The sequence below is a fragment of the Colossoma macropomum genome, unplaced genomic scaffold, assembly GCF_904425465.1.
Source record: "Colossoma macropomum unplaced genomic scaffold, Colossoma_macropomum, whole genome shotgun sequence".
In the NCBI taxonomy this organism is placed as follows: Eukaryota; Metazoa; Chordata; class Actinopteri; order Characiformes; family Serrasalmidae; genus Colossoma; species Colossoma macropomum.
The window spans coordinates 15323114-15343653 of record NW_023494790.1 but is presented as its reverse complement, the minus strand read 5'-3'; the positions used below and the strand labels follow the sequence as shown (position 1 = coordinate 15343653).

Genomic DNA, 20540 nt, shown 5'->3' with positions numbered 1-20540 from the left:
CACCAGTCTGGAAATAAAGATATACACATATTACTGCGCAACTACTGTTTATTGGCTGAATTTAATATATTAGAAAATAACAAAAAAAATCTGTCCTGTGCAAAAGTTATGGCACCTTCTTTGTGCACTAAAATCTGCAAAAAAGGCAATTTTTATGTTTTCTCTGTATATAATGTGTTAACCTATTTTCACTTAAAAAATCAACAACATTTGATCAGAGACATTTAAGCTTTTGCATATGATGGTACAGGTCAGTCAGGTGATAAAATGTTTTCTAATTTCCTTAGACATTATCCAACTAATTGTTCTGACAAACATTGTTGTTTTTTTGCATACATTGTATATGCAAATGTCTGTAGAATCTATGTAAATTTCAGTTTGCTTTACCTCTATGGCTGTGAGTTGCACTACTGGACGAACCCCCTGAGGCACCATATACAGCATGTCCCCTCTTTTTGGGGGAACAATGGGTAGATCAGTCTCGCCGCCCTGAAGAGTGTGGCAGAAATATGCCTAATTACTACCACATCATTTCACAAGTCCTTTATAATAATGTTCAAAGGGACTAAGAAAACTGAAAACCAGAATAAAAGTCACCTTTGTCCTCAAAATCAGCTCTGCAGACACCAGTATGTCTCCAGCAGGCTTTCCCATGTGGATGACAGGGCACCACATCAGTTTAGGAGTTGTGTCCGCAGTGGGGTTCAGTTTTACTATTGGCAGACATATACTCCTACCAAGTGGCTCATCTTTACCCTGCAGTGTGCATTATAGATGTTACAGCATCCTATGTTCGACACATACACAACTATTCAAAAGTTTGGAATCACTGTTCAATAGCTTGGAATCACCGATTCTAATCATATAAAACAGTTTTGTTGTAGGTATATGTATTAAAAGGAATACTTGTGAAAAAGGTAGGGTATCGAGAGTCTCTGAGTCACTGACTGACTGACTGATACTCACTGTTAAAATGTGCATGCACAAGTGTTGCCTGAGACAAACAGTAAGTGGCAGTATACACCTAATTACATGAAAAAATGTTGTCTCCTGCATAGTCATACCCCAAATGCAGGGCTAACATAAGAATAATGAAAAAAAGTTGAAAATGTTTTAACTAAAACATACCATAGGTCTTATGAGAACAATAAAAGATGTTCTGAAATAGTGGGCTCAGTAACACAGCTTTGAATCCTGATGTTTAATTGAGCTCAGGCTGTGTCTGACTTCGATATTTAAATGAAAATAGTACAAAGACAACGTATCAAATGTTGAAAGTGAGATTATTTTTTAAAAAATGTATGCCTATTTTGAATTTGATACCAGCAACACAGCTCAAGAGAAGTTGGGATAGGGGCATGTTTACCACTGTTTTACATAACCTCTTCTTTTAATAACACTCTGTAAGCACTTGGAAACTGAGGAGACCAATTGCTGTAGTTTTGAAAGTAAAATGTTTTCCCATTCTTGCTTGATGTAGGATTTCAGCTCTTCAATATTCTGGGGTTTCCTTTGTCATGTTTTTCATTTTATAATGGGGCAAATGTTTTCAGTGTGTGACAGGTCTGGACTGCAGGCAGGCCAGTTTAGCACCCAGACTCTTAATACTGAGCCATGCTGTTGTAATATGTGAAGATTGGTTTGTCATTATCATGCTTGCTCGCCTGGATAGCAGCATATGTTTCTCCAAAACCTGTATAAGTCATTCAGCATTAATGATGCCTTCACAGATGTACAAGTCACCCATGCTATGTGCACTAATGCACCCCCAAATCATCAAAGATGCTGGCTTTTGGACTGTTAGCTGATAATAAGCCGGACGGTCCCTCTTCTCTTTAGCCTGGAGGACGAATAGAAGGATGCATGGACAGCCTGGAAGTGTCTGTGATTTCCAAAAAGGATTTCAAATTTAGAAATCTACCGTCCTGCAGACTCTAGTTCCACTCACAATCTGTTAGTCCTTGACTAGTGGGATGCATTAGTGTTAAGTGAGGAGGGAAAGCATGTTAGAAGCTTCTCGAGCTAAATTCTACAACAGGAGGAGGGGTTTTAACCACAGCTATCTAGCATTCAGAATGAAGTCTGAATGCCTCATATCTTGTGATCAAATTTTCAGACACGTATATTGACAAAATGATAGAGTATAAATAAATTACAGTACATTACTTATCATTTAATAATGATACTATTTCCTCAAAAACTTGAAATATTGAATGAAACACCCACAGCATACCTTGTGTTGTGTGGTATGTAAGTTATTACTGAATGAACAATTATTAATCTGACGTGATCAAGCAGTGTTCAAATGAACCCAGAGGTCTTCAACACTGGACTGAATCTAATGTGCAGTCACGGTAATCACTCTAGTTCTTGTAATCACTGAAATGTTGATGTAACTTATTAGCAGATGGGCAGATTTACAAATGTTTTGCACTGTCGCAAACCCTATTCTGACATTAAAAAATGGTTGGTGCAACTTACTAATAGGTACAACAACGACCCTTTAGCACCCAAAAAAAAGGATCAAAGGAGTGGTCGTTGCTGGTTTAAATGCCTCATCTCATATGCTATTAAAAGATGTTTCCTTCTCAAAGCACAAAATGCTGGAAGGAGATTATAATGCACCACCTGTATCAATTTACCAAGACTGATGGTAAATACTGACTGTGAGTTATGTAACACCTGTGCAAAGATTGTCTTATTTTTGGCACATGACTGCTATTATTTGTGCTCAGAGACAAGAACATTTTCAATGGGAAAAAAATGTTTGCTGTCAAAATATTCCTAATTTAATAAACCTTATTAATAAAAATAAACCTAATAATAAAAAATACAACAAACAATAAACCTAAAACAAAATTTATTTAATAAAACAATGTTTTAAATTCCTGTTTCTTAATACTTTTGATATAGTTTACAATATTATCATTATTTATCAACACTATCAAAGTGTCTTAATGATTTGACAGTTTTCTTTTCCAAACCATTGTTAAAGCAGATATTGAAATTGCTTTTCAGTCCCTGCTTCACTAAAGCCTTTGATGCATGTTCAAAACAATAGTGATTTCATAAATTTCATAAATTCAATCATAAATCATACACCCAAACAAGGTGTGCACAGTGAAATTAAACAGGAAATTAAACAGGAACTTTTCAAGTTTAATTCATGCTCCAAGCTGAAAATTAAACTCTTTTAAAACAGAAAGCCAAAATAATTACTTTTTTTGAGTTTCTGACATATTATGTCAAAATATTATGTCTTAGTTTCTCATAATTGTTATCAATGATGCTGGAATAATCACATAGGTCAATATTTCGAATGAATGTGTCAATTTAAACCATCATCGGAAAAGAATAAAACAAACTTTTTCCTTCCTCCTAGCTGGTAGAAACAGGCTTTTTAAAAAAAGCACATAAACCAAACATGGGTTTATATTGTGCTGGTCGTATGTTAATTACGAAGTATTTTGCATGGATGTTCTTAGTAGATAACCAGCTAAACTCGCCACCTCCACCAGCACAAAGTATAGGTAGACTGTCAGTTATTAATGCCTCTCTTAGTAAATCTGCCCCCTAGTGTCATACTTATTTACCAGTGATTACATAATCCACAACCAGAAACTGGATTCAAGGTCTGCAAGTGAATACCTCAGACTTAAAAACTCAGTTATTCTGTCCTTATTCTTATGACTGGTATATTAAAAAGAAATCACATAGTATAATTTAATCACTTATGCAGTTGATGTTTAAGTCAAACAAGTTGTTTAGGATAATGAAATTATAAAAACCAACCACTTGGTCACTGTCGAAAACCTCCAGCACAATTTGGGGTGGGTTGCGAGATAGTGTTTGCGGTTCGCCATAGAGTTCCACTCTGTTGAAGATAAGGGTTTGATCCCATGTTGGGTTCAAGGTAGACTTGATGATTTCTGTGGTCTTGCTCATGTGTAAATATGACACATGTACATATGGATCTGTAATCAAACCAACACAAAAAGGTTATTAAAAAATGGTGCTGTTTTGTCATATATGATCTTCATAATACTTTAATATTAAAAGACAAGCAAGTCAGGTAATGGTCTCATGGAGCCAGACGTGATCTCTGGGTCGAGGGTACATGCCTGAGGACAACCTGTCACTTGTGGTGCTGTATTGCAGTGAAATCACTGCAATCAAGTGTATGCCCCCAAATCCCTCATGTCTGTGCTCTTTCAGTGTCTGAAGTGCACTCAATAACACAAGCAAGATAGCTATTTCAGAATGCACTTCATTTTAGTTTTGTTAGAGGTATGCTCAATGCACAAAATCAATTAAGTGAAACCGCTTCAGATACTTTCAAGACAGAGAGAGGATTATTTGCCAACACAATATGGTAAAAAATGATTTACCAAGCCTGGCCAGCTGTATACAAATTCACATTTGAAACACAAAAATTGACGGTCTCGGTGATATGTCCATTACTGTCCAAGATGGAGGAGCAAGATCATTTTTTTTAAATGCAAAGGAGATTCCAGCTGCACTTGCAGGTCACAGCAAAGAAATGGACCAAAAATTACTTTAGGTGATTTCAAATAGATTCCATCAGCAGCTTGTTGGAATAGCTGTGGATGAAGTTCTAATCACTGCTCGGTGGTGAGAACATGAGATGATATGCTGAGAATATGCTGTGGTTAAGGGGTGTCCTTTCCACACACTTTATAATGGGCATGACGGGACACAGTTCAATGAATTTATAAAAAACAGTTTTTTGAAATAGAAATCAGAGAGCTCGTCTTTTCTTGAACGTGGCTGTATCATCACAACTGTAAACGGCAGAGGCCATGTACAGTCACTGATAACCCACTGTCGACTTATATTACTTGCCCTGTTAAAGCATAGTCCAGTTTAATGGAATTTTTTTCCTGTTGCAAGAGGTAATGTTTCATTTTACTGCATGTAATGTGTTCTCCGCACATGCAACAGACATCTACATGCTTAACTAGACTTTTTCGGGGGACTTTTCAGCGATGATGGCTAGGGATAAATCAATACCATTTTTGTCAGACACGTTTTTAAGTATTTACCGATACTGATTACAGCACCATACTGAGAAACCTACTTAGAATTAAGATGATGTTAGTGTAAATGAATGTGCAATGCAATGTGCCTTAAAATAAGTTGCTAAAATCTAGCTGATTTTAAATTATGTGGATTAGCTGGCTGTGCTGCATTAGTTACCCAGGGTCGAATAGTGTAGCAGTGGAGAAGAGTAGATTTTGTCCCACGTCAGGAAAGTACTTCTGTAAGCAAAGTATGTTTCATAGTTTTGATCCTTATCTGTCTCTTACAACAGTCTCTGTAGCACAGCGACAGCAAGAATCATATTTGTGTCTACTACATCTAAAAAGCTCACGTTTCATGCTGTTAGAGTCTTTTGTCTGGCTGGTTGAACTGTAATTGAATATCCTCCAAATCCAGGCACACACTTTGCGATTTTTTTAATTTTGTTCTTTGGGGACTCACACTATACATTAGGGGTGAGAATCTCTAGGCACCTCACGATTCGATTACGATTCAGAGGGCTGCGACGCGATTATAAAACGATTATCGATGCATCTCGATGCATCTTTTTTTTCTATATAGTATTTATATTTTCTCATTGTGTGAGCTCAAGTTTCGAGTTCAAGTTTCAAGTTTATTTGTCATTTGCACAACACGTCACGTCACACGACATTTATGCATTGAAATGCTTGTGGTGAGGCTCAGGTAATCACTCTACAGAAAGTAAATAAGTGAAAATAAAAATACTAGAAAAACCAACTGAAATATATTAAATATACACAAAATATACACAGAATATAGAGACAATATACATTTTAAAGTGACTAAGTGACTCAGTGTTATTGTTATTTAAAGTGACTTGGAACTTTTAAAGCAAAGTATTTGTAATGATCCATCATGAATTTACTTCCAATATCTTTTATTAATAAAACAAATGGAAGGGATGTGGTAAGTGAACTAGAAGGCTCTCATTCAGTGCTCTTGTTTGGAGCATGAGAAGCTGCTGCTACTCATCTGCGATAAAATGCACAGTTACGGTGAAATAAGATCCAGTGGCAGCGGATGTCCACGCAGCACACGTTACAGCTATTCTACCCGTTTTCTTTAGTGATTTTATAACTTCGGTTTTGGTCTCGTTGTAGAAACTGGGGGGATCGCTGCGTCAGTAAAGTATCCCTGAGACGGGACGTGTGCAACATTGCGCAAAAGCCCTGTTTCGCAACAACTGAGAACTGGCGTACAGACTGCAGGTCACATAGCAGCGATGCGTTATTTGCATTTATAAGCAGCGCAGTTGGTTTCCTGGTACGTTAAATCTGCAATGAGAGACTGTCACACACTAAAAAGTGGCGAAGCTGAAGTCAGCTTCTCTTTTGAATTCTCCCGTTCCACCTTAAATGGTGCCGCATTTACATTCGGCGCCTCAGTTAGAATTTAAGGTGGAACGGGTAAAAGAACAAGAAGCTGGAGAATAAGAAGTGACTTCAGCCTCGTAAAACAGTCGTTGAGAGACATTTTACAAGAAACTGATCTACTTCTGAGGAAAAGTTTTCTGGCGGAGATGAGAGGAAAGCGGCTATAGCTAAAGCTTAAAGCAGACTGAAGTAAATCTGTGTTTTCGTTTATATTGTTTAGCCTATACTAGAACATCAGCACACACTGAGACATACTGGACATTAAATGTTGCGGCTCCCAAGGTGGTTTGATTTTTGTTGAAAGGACAAAATGTTAACATTTGGGTTGTGACTCCTGATCTAACCTGGCTTTAAAGCAGAGGGTGCCGGTCGGATTTCTCGCTCTTCCACTTGTGTTTTTGTTATGTGCCGCCACAGACTGTCCGGGTGCTGCACTTCCGCACTTCCAAGTTCCGCCTTTTGCATTCCGTCAACATTGCGTTATAAATTAAATATTTAGAAAATCGATTTTTGACATTTGTGAATCAATTCAGAACCATTCACGTCTGCATCGCGATGCATCTAAGAATCGAGTTTTTCCCGCACCCCTACTATACATACTATACTTACTCTGTACAAAAATGCACTGTCCATGCTACATGAAACAGCCCCCACAGACAGCTCTGTCTACGAACAATGTTTTCATTCAAAATAACACTCCGTGCACATGAGTGATGAGCAAACACGCTGAGAAACTGAGCAGCTTTGCACTGTGCCCTGAAGCTAAACCAGGAGGTGTAGGACAATACAATCTCTAAGACAGTAGGAAAATACAGTCTCTCTACAGCCTATTTTACAAAAACAGTTTTCAAAAAATCAATGTATTAATGTTTATACCTCACAATTCTATTCAGGCAAACACATTAAAGTTGGGATACACAGACTTTTTCTAGCCTACTTATCTCCACCTGTATTGGTACTTAGTTGTGATTGTGATTTTGTGCGTTTAAAAAAGGGATAAAATTGCACAGTGTATTTCTGGGAGGTATATGCCAAGGCAGAATGCCTAAAGTGACCTTTGTGTCCAACTGCTATGGTGTCAGTAACATTTCTCTGTGTGAGTAGAGCCTCTTTCACAGCTAGCTTGAGTTGTTTGTTCATTAGCATGGCAGTATACACTAGGTTTACATCACAAGGTATCAGCCGGTGTCAGATATTAGTATTGGAGCATTTTTATGAGGTCAAGTACAAGTAAATAAGCGCGTTATCATGCCAGTACCCAATACCATGATCATTACTGATACATCCCTAATGATAACCTGGAGCTAATGGCAGACCTGTTGTCCATCAGACAATGTTGACCAATGCACCATCACCCCTACTTTGCGCTCCTCCTTCATGAAGAGGTGGATTGGTTAAGAAATCTTAACACTATTTTACAATTTTTCGCACCTTAATAGGTTTATGTTTCAATACACATACAGTCTAAAAATATTTACCACGGTTGTCCCTGATGTGTATTCTCAGTATGAGATCATGTCTAGCTCCACAATACTAGTTGGGTAGTAGTTCACTCACCTGAGAAACTGTCTCTGTCCAAGGCAGTCAAGTTTCTGGCCTGGTAAACATAGACCCGAAGGTGGTAGTCATAACATCCTGCAAACATAAAAACAGGTTCAACCTTAATTAATTTCTTGAGAAATGCATGAAAGGAATAAGAAACACACCTTGCAGTTGACACAGCACAAAAACTACTACTCTAATGGCTGGTACAGTATAACCTTGGAAATGTAGATTTTCCAGGGAAAGTATTTATGATACTTGTATCCAGATTTTTGGAAAACAAACTCTAAGAATAACTGCTTCTGTTACTTACGGTCAAAGGTACATGACACATTGGGTGTACTGGCTCCAAATAAGTTAGTGGCATCTGATTTTGATCCTTTGTCATCCCCCTTTGCTTCCACATCAATTCCCTGTAAAGTAAATAAAGATTAAAAAACATATCTTCTAAAATCTGTTCTTTCTATGAGTGCTGAGAGAAGCCTACATTGGATGTACTGTAAGTTGAGAGCTCACCAGCGCACCCTCCAGTTTAAAGATGGCTGAAGCACCGACTCGATCAGAAGGTGCCATCTTTCTTCTCCAGCGCCGCCGGCGTACAGTGTCAGAGGACCGCTCCTTGCTGTGAAACTTCCAGCTAATTAGAGAAGAAAACTCCCAGCCCTCTGGATCTCCTGCATCTTTCCTCTAGCAATAATATGAACAAAAGTGGAGTGAAACACAAACAATTGACAAGTTGATGAACTGACTACTCACAAGAATAAACCTCTATTTAAACACACACACACACACACACACACACACAGACACACACAAAGTTTCTAAACAGCTTATCCTTCTATGGGAGGCAAATCCAGCAAAAAAGAAATTAAAATTGAAACGATAAAATGTAAATGCAAACCATGGCAAAAGCCATTTCTTTTTCCAAACATTTGTGCAAATATCCTGCCAAAATTGAACACGAAATGAAATACCAACATTTGCAATTTCATTTTTCACATAAGAAAGAGTAATTTGTGACAATAACGAAAATAAATTTAATACGGCTATTTGTCATTTCATTTTAGTCGTTATTCTGGTATTTCATGGCCATATCTAAAATGAAAAAGCTTATAGAGAAAAGAAAATCCAAGCTTCACTTTGGCTTTTATTCATGAAATGCAGAATACGTTTCAAAACTAAAATCAAATGCAATGTTCACGTTCTTATTTCTTTTTCATAGCAATAGGCTGCATATCTGACAAAATTAAACTGAAAATGCAAAATGGATAAATCAACAGCAAAGTGACAGTTTGTGATTAAATTTTCAGCATGGATGCGCTTTAAGTGTCAGAATGAAAAGGCAAATGCAAACGAACATCAACGCCACCTGCTGCAGATTTACTTTTTATTTGCCAATTTGCTTTTTCGTTTTCAGACTGACCAACATGGAAATATATGTTGATTAGCACTAGGCGGGGCTACAGGGTACATTTTAGGACATCCTCAGACCTCCGCATCAGAACGGCATCATTCCTTGGACTAAAAGACTTCGAGTCTCGAGAAAAACCGTCATGTCTCAGATCTGGTGAAACTGAACATCAGACCAAATGGCCTCAGAGAAAAGGTATCAGACCAAACGCAAGCCTGCCATCTTTCTTATCCAGCGCCGCTGGCGTACAGTGTCAGAGGACAACTCCTTGCTGTGAAACTTCTAGCTAATGAGAGAAGTCCCAGCATATACTGGTTTGTATAACTTAGAAAACTATTGTGTATTCTCGATTTAAATGCCAGTATAACATTTTCACAGTTTTTTTCTGAGGCCATTTGGTCTGACAGCATTTGGTCTGATGTTCAGTTTCACCTGATCTGAGACATGATGGTTTTTCTCGAGACTCGAAGTCGTTTAGCTTGAGGAATGATGCCATTCTGATGCGGAGGTCTGAGGATGTACTAAAAGTACCCTGTAGCCCCGCCTAGTGCTAATTAACATATATTTTCATGTTGGTCAGTTTGAAAACTGGCAAATGAAAAGTAAATCTCCAGCAGGTGGCGTCGATGTTCGTTTGCATTTGCCTTTTCATTCTGACACTTAAAGCGCGTCCACGCCGAAACCTGAATCACAAACTGTCACTTTGCTGTTGATTTATCCATTTTGCATTTTCAGTTTAATTTTGTCAGATATGCAGCCTTTTGCTACGAAAAAGAAATAAGAACATAAACGTAGGAATGTAATTGCATTTTGATTTGTTTTGACATGTATTCTGCATGTCATGAAGAAAAGCCAAAGCCAAAGTGAAGCGTGGATTTTCTTTTCTCTATTAGCTTTTTCATTTTAGATATGGCCATGAAATACCAGAATAACGACTAAAATGAAATGACAAATACATTTATTTTTTTATTTATAAGAAAAAAAATATTTTTATTTTTTTATTTATTCTTATTTTTGTCACAAACTACTCATGCTTATGTGAAAAATGAAATTGCAAATGTAGGTATTTCATTTCTTTTTCAATTTTGGCAGGATATTTGCACAAATGTTTGGAAAAAGAAATGGCAAAAAGAGGTTTGCATTTACATTTTATTGTTTTAATTTTAATTTCTTTTTTGGCTGGATTTGCCTCCCATAATCCTTCGAGGTTGCAGGGTGTATTTGAACAGATCACCTGAAATCAAATGGTTCAGTGGCAAATCTAATTGACACAGTTTCCTCCCTCACTAAACATATCAATCAGGCAAGACATGTTTGGTGTGCTTTATTTTGCACTGGAGCTTTGAAGCTAGTGTTTCTAATAAATAACTTTTGAAACTGTGCAAACTGTATACCTAAATTAAAACGCATGATTTTTGAAACTGTACAACATCCTAGTATCTATAAAGAAAGATAAATATGGTTGCTTCTATGGTCCTTAGCTATACATTATACATATTTGATCTCAACTTTATTAGGAACACCATTCTAATACTAATACCCCTCCCCCAGATTCCTGTTCTTGGTGTAATATCCCTGTGACCCAGAAGGATAAGTAGTTTAGAAAATGTGTGTGTGTGTGTATGTATGTTAGATATTGGATGTCAGTTCGCCTCAATGAAACTGTGGGGGTGGGAGCAGGCCAAAACATTGCTGTTGTGGGCGGGAGCGGGACAAATGATTCTGATTTCCTGTGGGAGCGGGCGGGCGCAGGATGAAATCTTGTGGGTCCGGGACTAAAAACAAACAGTCCAGCACAGACCTCTACACTCAACCACCCTGTCTAGCACCATCAGACATGCCACGATCAAAGTAACTTAGATGTTTGATGTGACATTATCGAAAGTTTTTGACCTGTGCTGTATGATATTATACTTTGGACTGCTGCTACATGATTGGTTGGATGATTGCATGACTAAGCAAGTGTACAGATGTTTCTAAGAAGTGTTTGGGCTGATTGCTGTTTGAATTTGAATTTTTAATAAAACAAATTAATGCAATTAACTATTTGATTAACAATACCTCAGTGGCTGCACTGCCACCAGCCACCTTTTTGCGCCTTCGGATCCTTCTCTTGCGACGGTGGACATGGTACATCTTCTCAGCTGCCACCCATGACTTAGGCTTATCATCAGGAGGAATGGTGACACCATACTCCCAACCTTGATTCAAATATTCACAGTTATTAATCCATTCACATAAAAAATTATGTCTGCCCAGTCAGATTATGAAGAGAAATCAGCAACAATCAGCAGCATACTACTGCTTTTCCTATTTATTCTACATCTTCGTTGTTACTTCGGACATAAGGAAGCCAACCTCGCTCATCCACAGCACGTTTGTCATCAAAGGTCCACTCATCCACCCATTGCCATCCAGGAGGGCACTCAAACTCTTCTGGTCGACGGGCTTTTTCTCCATTCTGCAAGAACCAGTAGGTATAATAATTATGATCCCTGAAATAACTTCTTATTTAATTGATAGTTTCTTTACAGCACAACAGGACAATTTCGGTATTTAACAATTTAATTTTAACAATTTAAAGTCATTTGACAGGTTATGCAGTATTCTGTAGCGCAGCATCACACGCCTTAGCCTCATCAGTGTGACAGAATTCACAATTTTGTATCTTTTTTGTGTATCATTGAGCAATGTTCTCTTACTACAATACCCAGCATGCGTTATGCTGTACATTATACAATCATTGGGAGTACCCTCCAGTACAATAACAAAATCCTGAATGCTAGTGTAGCCATTGATGTAGAGAATAATAAATACAGATGTGCTATTCGGCATCCATAGATATCTGGCTTCCTTCTGCATTCATTAGCCAGCTAGGGAAAAAAAAACAAAAAGTACCCACCCCACTTTCTTCCACCTTCAAGATGCATCACCAGAAGGTGGGTTTCCTAATCCTTAAACCAAAAAAATTGTACTCTAGAGACTCTAGAGATTGCAGTACCACTGTAGGAGCAGAGCAGAAACTTTTACAACAGATGTAGCAATGGTTCAATTTTCATTAGCCTGAGCGCCCCTTTGATACTTAAAAACTACATACTGGTGGAGCCTCTTTTGGTTTGAGGGCTTAAGTGACTGCTTATACCTGGGGTTCCAAACCTTTTGCATCTAGTGCCCCACACAAACAACCACCACAGTGGCCACTTCACTTGCACATGGCTAAGCCTTAGAATCTATTGTTTGAAAGACTGATTTTCACCATTTATCTGTGAAGAATGAATTCCATATAATAGAAAAAGTTTAACTTTTCCATTGACTTGGACTGAAAATAACATTACTAGCTACCGTTTTGTCAGACCAATCAATGAGCTTGACATAAATAAAATTAGGTGTGGTCAAAATGGCAATGTTTTATTGCAATCATGATAAATTTGGTCACGGTACGCTTTTCTGAGCATACTGTGGATATCGTCAGTACTTTACAGTTCATTACAAAGTAAGCATAATATGGGCCTGTTTAATTAAATTTAGCGCAGCACAGATGGTATTTGTTGTTGTAAGTTTATTATTATTATTAATAATTTTCTTATTAAAGTACTTCTACATGCGGCACTTATTAAATTTTAGAAAAACTTAATATTGTGATGAATATTGTGTATGATATTGTCTTATTGTATGGTATTGTCTTAAAGTATTGTGACATAATTATTTGGGCATATTGCCAACCTCTAAATAACATATTGTGTTTTTACAAATAATTATCACAACAAAATTTGTCATATTTAAAATTACATTTGGTTAAATGTATATATTATAATAAACAAAAAAACACTGACAGCCAACAGCCTTCTAGCAGTACCTACAAGGCCCACTAGGGAGGCCACGGTCCACAGGTTGAAAACCAATGGCCATATACAGCAGGTTCACATACTGTTACACTAGAATCTGTGGCAAGTTTATAGTGATGCATATATTCTCACCACATCTGTATAAGGCTCTGGGGCATCCTTCCACTCTCCTCCAGGAAAACGAATCTGATTCTCATACACTTCGTCCAAAAACTCGCTGTGTCCCGCATCAGCCTCTGTTAACAAACTAACCCCCACCACACAGACAGAGCACAGTACAACTGTAGTCAGGACAATGGTCGCTATTCATAGGTTTATACCATAGGTTTGTACACTTCAAATAAAGAAAACCTACTTACTTTTTTTCTGGATCCACCACCCAGTCTCCTTCCCACTGCCAGCCACTAGGGGGGATGAAATACTCCTGCTTCAGCTTCACTTTGCCAGTCACATCAGAGAATTTAGGGTGATTCAAAAGACCTGTGGTGCCCCACTTCCCCAGCACTTTTGCCTGGTTCTCATACTGTCAAGAAGAGAATAACGGGTCTTTTCCAATTCGTTACACGTCATTTCTGGCTAATATAAGTGTTAAAAAATTTACAAAAAGGAATTTACCAGTTCTGTATAAACGCTGAATGTTCCCTCAGCAAAGGCATTGAACTTCTGTTCAAGTGCTGATAATCCCAGCCACATATTCACCCGGATTTGGGCAGGAATTTTGGAACCGCTGTGTTTGTCCATGGGGTACTGTGTGAAAACACAGTTAACCACACAGAAACATTACAGCCCATACAAGCTGGATTCATTTTACCTGGACAGAATTACTTTGAAACTACTTAAACTGTAATTTAATTGATTACTGATGAGTGGATCTGTGAACCATTATCATGTCGCACAACACTTTTTACAAGTCCGATACGTAATAATTTCAAATTACTTGAACCCAGAGCTCCCTCAGTAATAGTAGTCTTGTTCTAATCAATCTCACTGTAATGTACTAACAGTAGGGATGAATCAGAATTTTTAAAGTAAAAAAAAAATTGTAAATTAGGATTTTTGATATGCTAGCTCCACTCCAATATTCCCAAATTTTAAAAACCAAGAGATGTCAGAACTCTATGCTCCACCAGATAGCAGTGAAGAGCCAGCGTTGTATGTTTTGCTCAGAGTTTCCTATCTGTTTAATCCAAAAAAGAAGGCATAGAAAGACTACTACAGCCGACTATGGGCTACATCACATCAGACAAAAACAGAGTTGAAAACAGATTCAGTGTGTGATAACTTGTAGCCTTAAAAGTCTCAAACTTTTTCCTGTTTATGTATTTACTTTTTCAGATCTCTTACAAATTATTTGTCAATATTTACATAAATAAGAAATAAAAACCTTTACAAAGATCTGACTTCGGCAATATTGAATATATATAATGAAAATAATACCTGCAGAAAGATGGTCTGAGTTTTTCCACAGTACTGCCCACAGGCCTGCTCGCTGTAGGATGAATACAGAACCTGATGTGCTGGCACATGGCAGTAGGCCAACCTCTTCTCTCCTCTCAACATCCAGATAATGACATCAGGCATGCTGTTCTGGGGCTGTGGACACACACATAGAACCGAAGAGATGTGGGATATGAATACGAATAACGTGTATGATTATACAAAAAAAGAAAACAGTCTAGTCCACATTTATGCATTACCACATACAGTGTAATGTAAAATTGGAACAGCAAGCTGAATATGCAGCACAGGCAAAAAGACTGAAGCAAAACCTTTTTTACAGGTTTTACTGGTCTCCTTGATTCCTTTCTTTTTGTTATTGTTCTATGGATTGCCCTGTTCTCTCCTGCAGGTGTATCAGTCTGTCCTCCCTGTCCATAAGTGGAGCTCTTTCAAGGCTGGTGGTGCTGTGTGCTGTAAGTGAAGCATCTCTTGAGGATTAAACTATGAGAGAAGCAGGAAAAGTGTGTCCTTTTGTGCCCTGTGCACGCTTTGATTATGCTTTGCAACATACTGTTGTTGCAAAGTTGTTACAGAAAGACATGCTGTGTTAACATGGTAATGTGTTTGTACTTTCTGAAACAGTGAAGCTTTCCTTTATATTGTATCTAAAAAAAGGTTCGTTACTCAAAGCTTTTAAAACCACTGCACATTAAAGACACCTGATGGTTAAAAACACAAACAGCACTGGCTGGTTTCTGTTGAATGTTTCTGAAGTAGTCACGTGGCTGTGGGCTGAACAAAGCTCTGGATAGCAGTGGTCACGTGAGTTTTTGAAACACAAACCAAGCATCGATGCATTGCTTTAAAGCAAAGTTAGTCGGTTTTCTGACACATACTCCAAAGCTTCAGTATCAAGTGTAACACCACTACTTGTCACCACTGCTGGAAATAAGTGCCATTTTGTTTGTTGTCTTTTCCCCTGGTTTTGGTTAGGCAGGGATTTAGGGAACTCATCTGTATTTTATTTCCTTTTTTGAGTTTATGTTTATGGAAGTTAGGTTTGGGTGTGTGGAGGTTGTGTTTACCCCTGGAGAGATGGCATTTTTCTTGATTACTGTTATCCGGTGGCGGTTATAACATTTTTCAAAAAATAAATGAATGACTATATATATATATATATATATATATATATATATATATATATATATATATATATATATATATATATATATGTCTGGCATGTATCTGATTGTTCATGTGGCAGTGCCAGTGGTGTGTGGCAAATATGAGCTGGTTTATACCGGAGGGGCAGCATCTAGCTTCAGTTTTCTATTGTCTAAGATAATCACAGTTGGCTTTAATCATGGAATTTCTTGTTTTTTTCTGCAAACTGAAATAATAGTTTCGGGTGGTCTTATTGAAATATAGCATTGAAATGACAGGAAACTCAAGCATGTTGTTTAATCTCTAGAAAGTGAATAATTCCACATATTTTCATAGATTTTAAATTTCAGTTACTATTTCTGGTCTGAGACTTGAATGATGACATTTAATTTTTTACCTTATGAAAATGCTTCTGTGGACAAATATTCTGATTTTTTTTTTTCAGATTTTTTTTCTTTCTTTTGTACATACAATAGCCAAACAGTTTATCAAAACATATTTGATATGTCTTATTTTATTTCATTAGTTGAATGTCAACATTCTCTTGTGGCACTTACGTTCAAACGAAGAAATTTAATGTCACTGGACCTTTAGCTGAATACCCATGTTACAGAGTATGTAGTGCTGATTTAAGGAACTATTAATATTAATAATTCTTATATATTTCTATAGAAATATATACTCGCTGTAAAACCTCTCCAAATAAGTAACTTTACAGAAGAAACAAAAAAACTTTCAATGTAAGTGAAGGGAACGATTGTATTGTAAGTAATTTTGGAACATTTCCATTGCTCTGTTTATCATTAAATGTTGACACAGTGTAAATGAAAAGTGACATTTTTTTAAAAAAAAAACAACAATGACAAAAAATGGAGAACAATGGAGAACAAGGTTTTGTTCCAAAAAAAATGAATTGTTCTTTGGTCCAATATAAACTGTAATGCATTTAGTCAATAAACAAACAAATAAATAAATAATCACTGATTGGTTTAATCTTTTTGGGCCATATATGATATGGATGGAGATACTGGCTGATGCATATGCAGAAGTTTCAGAACAATGCTGGTCAAATTTTTCTGCAAATTTAGTGCACAATTTCTTTTTATTTGCAGAGTTTAACGTATTAGAAAAAATATATGAAATGTGCAGCCCACAGTTTAAGTTTAATGTTTTTTTCCAGTAAAGAAACTGTAGTTGTGCATTAACATGTGCAGAAGTGTGTCCTCTGCAAATGATGTGTACTTTTTTCACAAAAAAAAAAATCAACAAATCATGTCATTTGACCAAGGGTACCCACACTTTTGTATATAACTGTATAGCAGAATGGTGAGAAGTAAAAATATAAAAGATGTAAAGAAAAAGTTCTATAAGAGATGTAATTAATAACCTCCTCAGCCAGTTGCTTGAGTTTGTCCAGCCAGCCATCGATGACGGCCATGTCCTCTTTAAGGTTAGCGCCATCCTGGAGCAAGTTCTCAGCTGCACCCCGAATGCTCTTCAGTGCTTTGTCCCGCAGCTTCTTGATCTGGATGTCCAGCGCTGTAAGATTTGGCTTGGTCTCTAGCTCCGGCAATCTATAACTGAAGGGAGAGTTTTACAAAATATAAAAACAGGCAACTATTTACTGGAATATCACATTTTACTATGGTGTAAAAGAGAAAAAATGGTTTGAATCCTAGGAAAAACTCCTTCTGATGATGCATCTTGAAGGTGGGAGGAACTTTTGAAAAAATACACTTTAGAGTGGAGTTAAATTTTTTTTTCACCAGCTGGCTAATACAAATGGCGCTATAAAACACTGCCTAAATAAACGACAAATAAATGCTAGTTTTAAGGTACAATACCTCTGTATATGTAAGTGTATTTTATCACTGAGTATTCAACACTACAACATGGACATACTACTTAATATGTAATAATGATAAATAATATTGTTATTATTGTTTATAATTAACATAATACATATTGCACAGTGCAGAAGTCATAGATCACTCTTTCATTTAATTTTCAGTCAAAATAGCTGTTAAGAACAAATTATTCATTTTTCAGAGTCAAGAAAAAAAGCAGAAAACATATTTCACAGAAAATTAAACAGAAGCCTTGACAACTAGAGGTAATATCTATTTTTTCATTATTCTGTGTGTCCACACTTTGCCGTTATTACAGCTTCCATTCTTTTCAGAAGACTTGCTTTCAGTTTTTCAAAGAAATCTTTAGGGACATTTTTTCACACCTCCAAAGTTCAGTCTTAGAAGTTGGTTGCATTTTCTGTTCCTCACAATCCAAGTCATTCCAGACACATTCAGGGATGGTCTGAGATAAGCAACTACTTCTTTGCCCAATAAATACGTCTTGATCTTCTCAACAGTGTGTTGGTATCTCGCGTTTCTTGAATTTCTTCCCAGTCACATATTTTCCAGAGGGCACTGTGTGATTGCTATTTACTACATCCAGTAAAAAAATACTATTTGTTTGTACTTGATGAAAACAAATCATCAACTCCAGATGTTGTTATACATCCCCAAACTGATCCTGCACCATGCTTGACTGATGGTGGTAGACATGTTCCGAAGAGTCTTTCATTGCTTGGGTGGTGTACATAGAGCCTTCTCTTACTTTCAGAGATCTCCAATTCAGTCTCATCAGTGTGGAAACCATTAAGCCTCATCTCAGGTGTTTAGTTTCTGTGTTCTAGTGCAAAGGTTTTCTACTTTTTTGTCTATTTCCTTTTCTCAGTAAGGTCTTCTTGGCAGCTACACCTCCTTTTAGGCCCACAGTGATGAGTTGTCTTCTCACGGGGGAAGGATGGACAGAAACACCTGTGAATTTTTTCAGATCTGAGGCAAGAGTGGAGCTTAATTTCCTCCTCTCTCTCAAAGATGAAAACTTTAAGTACTGTTAAGTACTGTTTAAGTACTGGGATAATGAGTGGGGGCTGCTTTTCAGGGTTTGGGCTCAGGCCCTTAGTTCCAGTTAATGTTAATGTTAATGCTAGACAGACCTATAAGACAGTTACATGCTTTCAAATTTGTGCAACAGTTTGAGGAAGGTCTTTTCGTGTTCCAGCATGAATGTGCCCCTGCGTACAAAACAAGGTCCATAAAGACATGGTTTGACAAGTTTGGTGTGGAGGAACTCCAGTGACCTGAACAGAGTGTGTCCAACAAGTCCATACAAGTGTGGTGGTCAGGAGTCCACATACTTTTGGCCATATAGTGACCTTTAGACATTTTAGATGCACATGAGAAAGGAATCAGTAGTAACTTGTTGGTTGGTTTTAAAATTTGAAGGATGGAACAGATTAAGTAGCAGCAGGGGCACAAAAGTAAAGCGTGGACAAATTAAATACTGTTAGATTTGATATTATACCAGAAACATGAATTAGGAGATGGGTCACTAGTTGGAAAATGAATGGGAAAGCTCAGAACACTCAACATGACACTGGTTTATGGAGAAATCCCGCCCTTCAATAAAAAACTAATCAGCTTGCAGGAGAAGCTGCAAACGGGAAAAGCTCCCCCTAGATGTGGAGATACGTGCGTGTGCAGGGTTGAGATGTAACAGAATACAAGTACTGAGTACACATTCACAATACAAAAATTAAGTATCTGTATTCAGTCCAGGTTATGTTTTGTGATGGGTGTATTCTGAATACAGTAATCTTTTACATGTTTAGGAGAATTCTTCTAGAATACTCACCCACTACATAAAAACCATACAGTCTTCAAATGAAACACCATCAGTGCTTGATTTTAACTATTTTAATGGCAGTGCATGGCATAAACATGCTCATTAGACAAACCCTAAAGAGGAACTCAGTTAACGACTTTACAAACACTGAAGTTCTTGCTAAAGCCTGAGTAGACTGATAAATGAATGTGATAATCAGTTATTAATCTCAGTGTTACTGAGCACTGTTAAAGTTCACTTCATTTAAATGTGAATTTTTTTATGAAACATTTTAACAGGAGAATTATATTTAAAAAAAACATAATGGAGTATGTTACTGCATAAATTGCTACATTTAGGACAGTGTATTTAGTATTCGGCTATCACGACCTTTGCAAGGTCATTTTTGCCCAATTCTGTGCATGTGCAGTAGCCAAAATAGCCTGAAAAAAACAATTTATGTGTGTTATTTGAGAGAATAATATGTACATATTATACAACCCCAATTTCAAAAAAGTTGGGATGCTGTGTAAAATGTAAATAAATGTAAATTTATAGCAGCAACGCATCTCAAAAAAGTTCGGACAGGGCAATAAAAGGCTGGAAAAGTACGTGATACTAATAAAAAACAGCTGGAGGAGCAATTTGCAACAAACTCACATGACTGGGTATAAAAAGAGCATTTTAGAGAGGCAGAGTCTTTCAGATGAAAAGATGGGCAGAGGTTCACCGATCTGCAAAAACCTGCATCTGCAAATTATGGAATAATTTCAGAAAAATGTTACTCAATGTAAAGTTGACTTTGGATATCCCACCATCTACAGTACATAATATCATCTAGAGATTTAGAGAATCTGGAGAAATCCCTGTACACAAGGAACAAGGCCAATGGCCAATATTGGATGCTCATGATCTTCAGGCCCTCAGGCAGCACTGCATTAAAACCTGGTACGATTCTGTACTGGAAATCATTGCATGGTCTCAGGAACACTTCCAGAAATCATTGTCTGTGAA

At 37.2% G+C, this 20540-nt stretch overlaps 1 protein-coding gene across 4 annotated transcripts in view; it reads right to left on the bottom strand.

Annotated features, from left to right (window-relative positions):
• myof (myoferlin) overlaps positions 1-20540 on the bottom strand; it is a 90268-nt gene that overhangs the window by 26065 nt on the left and 43663 nt on the right. For all 4 annotated transcript variants that reach the window (XM_036572284.1, XM_036572285.1, XM_036572286.1 and 1 more), the window contains 13 exons: positions 17245-17437; positions 14691-14846; positions 13869-14000; positions 13613-13776; positions 13386-13500; positions 11767-11869; positions 11470-11609; positions 8514-8684; positions 8311-8410; positions 8013-8090; positions 3793-3974; positions 598-756; positions 388-489 (listed from right to left, as the gene is read on the bottom strand). In XM_036572284.1, the coding sequence (XP_036428177.1) occupies positions 388-489; positions 598-756; positions 3793-3974; positions 8013-8090; positions 8311-8410; positions 8514-8684; positions 11470-11609; positions 11767-11869; positions 13386-13500; positions 13613-13776; positions 13869-14000; positions 14691-14846; positions 17245-17437 (1795 nt within the window). The remainder of the gene's footprint in view (positions 1-387; positions 490-597; positions 757-3792; positions 3975-8012; positions 8091-8310; positions 8411-8513; positions 8685-11469; positions 11610-11766; positions 11870-13385; positions 13501-13612; positions 13777-13868; positions 14001-14690; positions 14847-17244; positions 17438-20540) is intronic.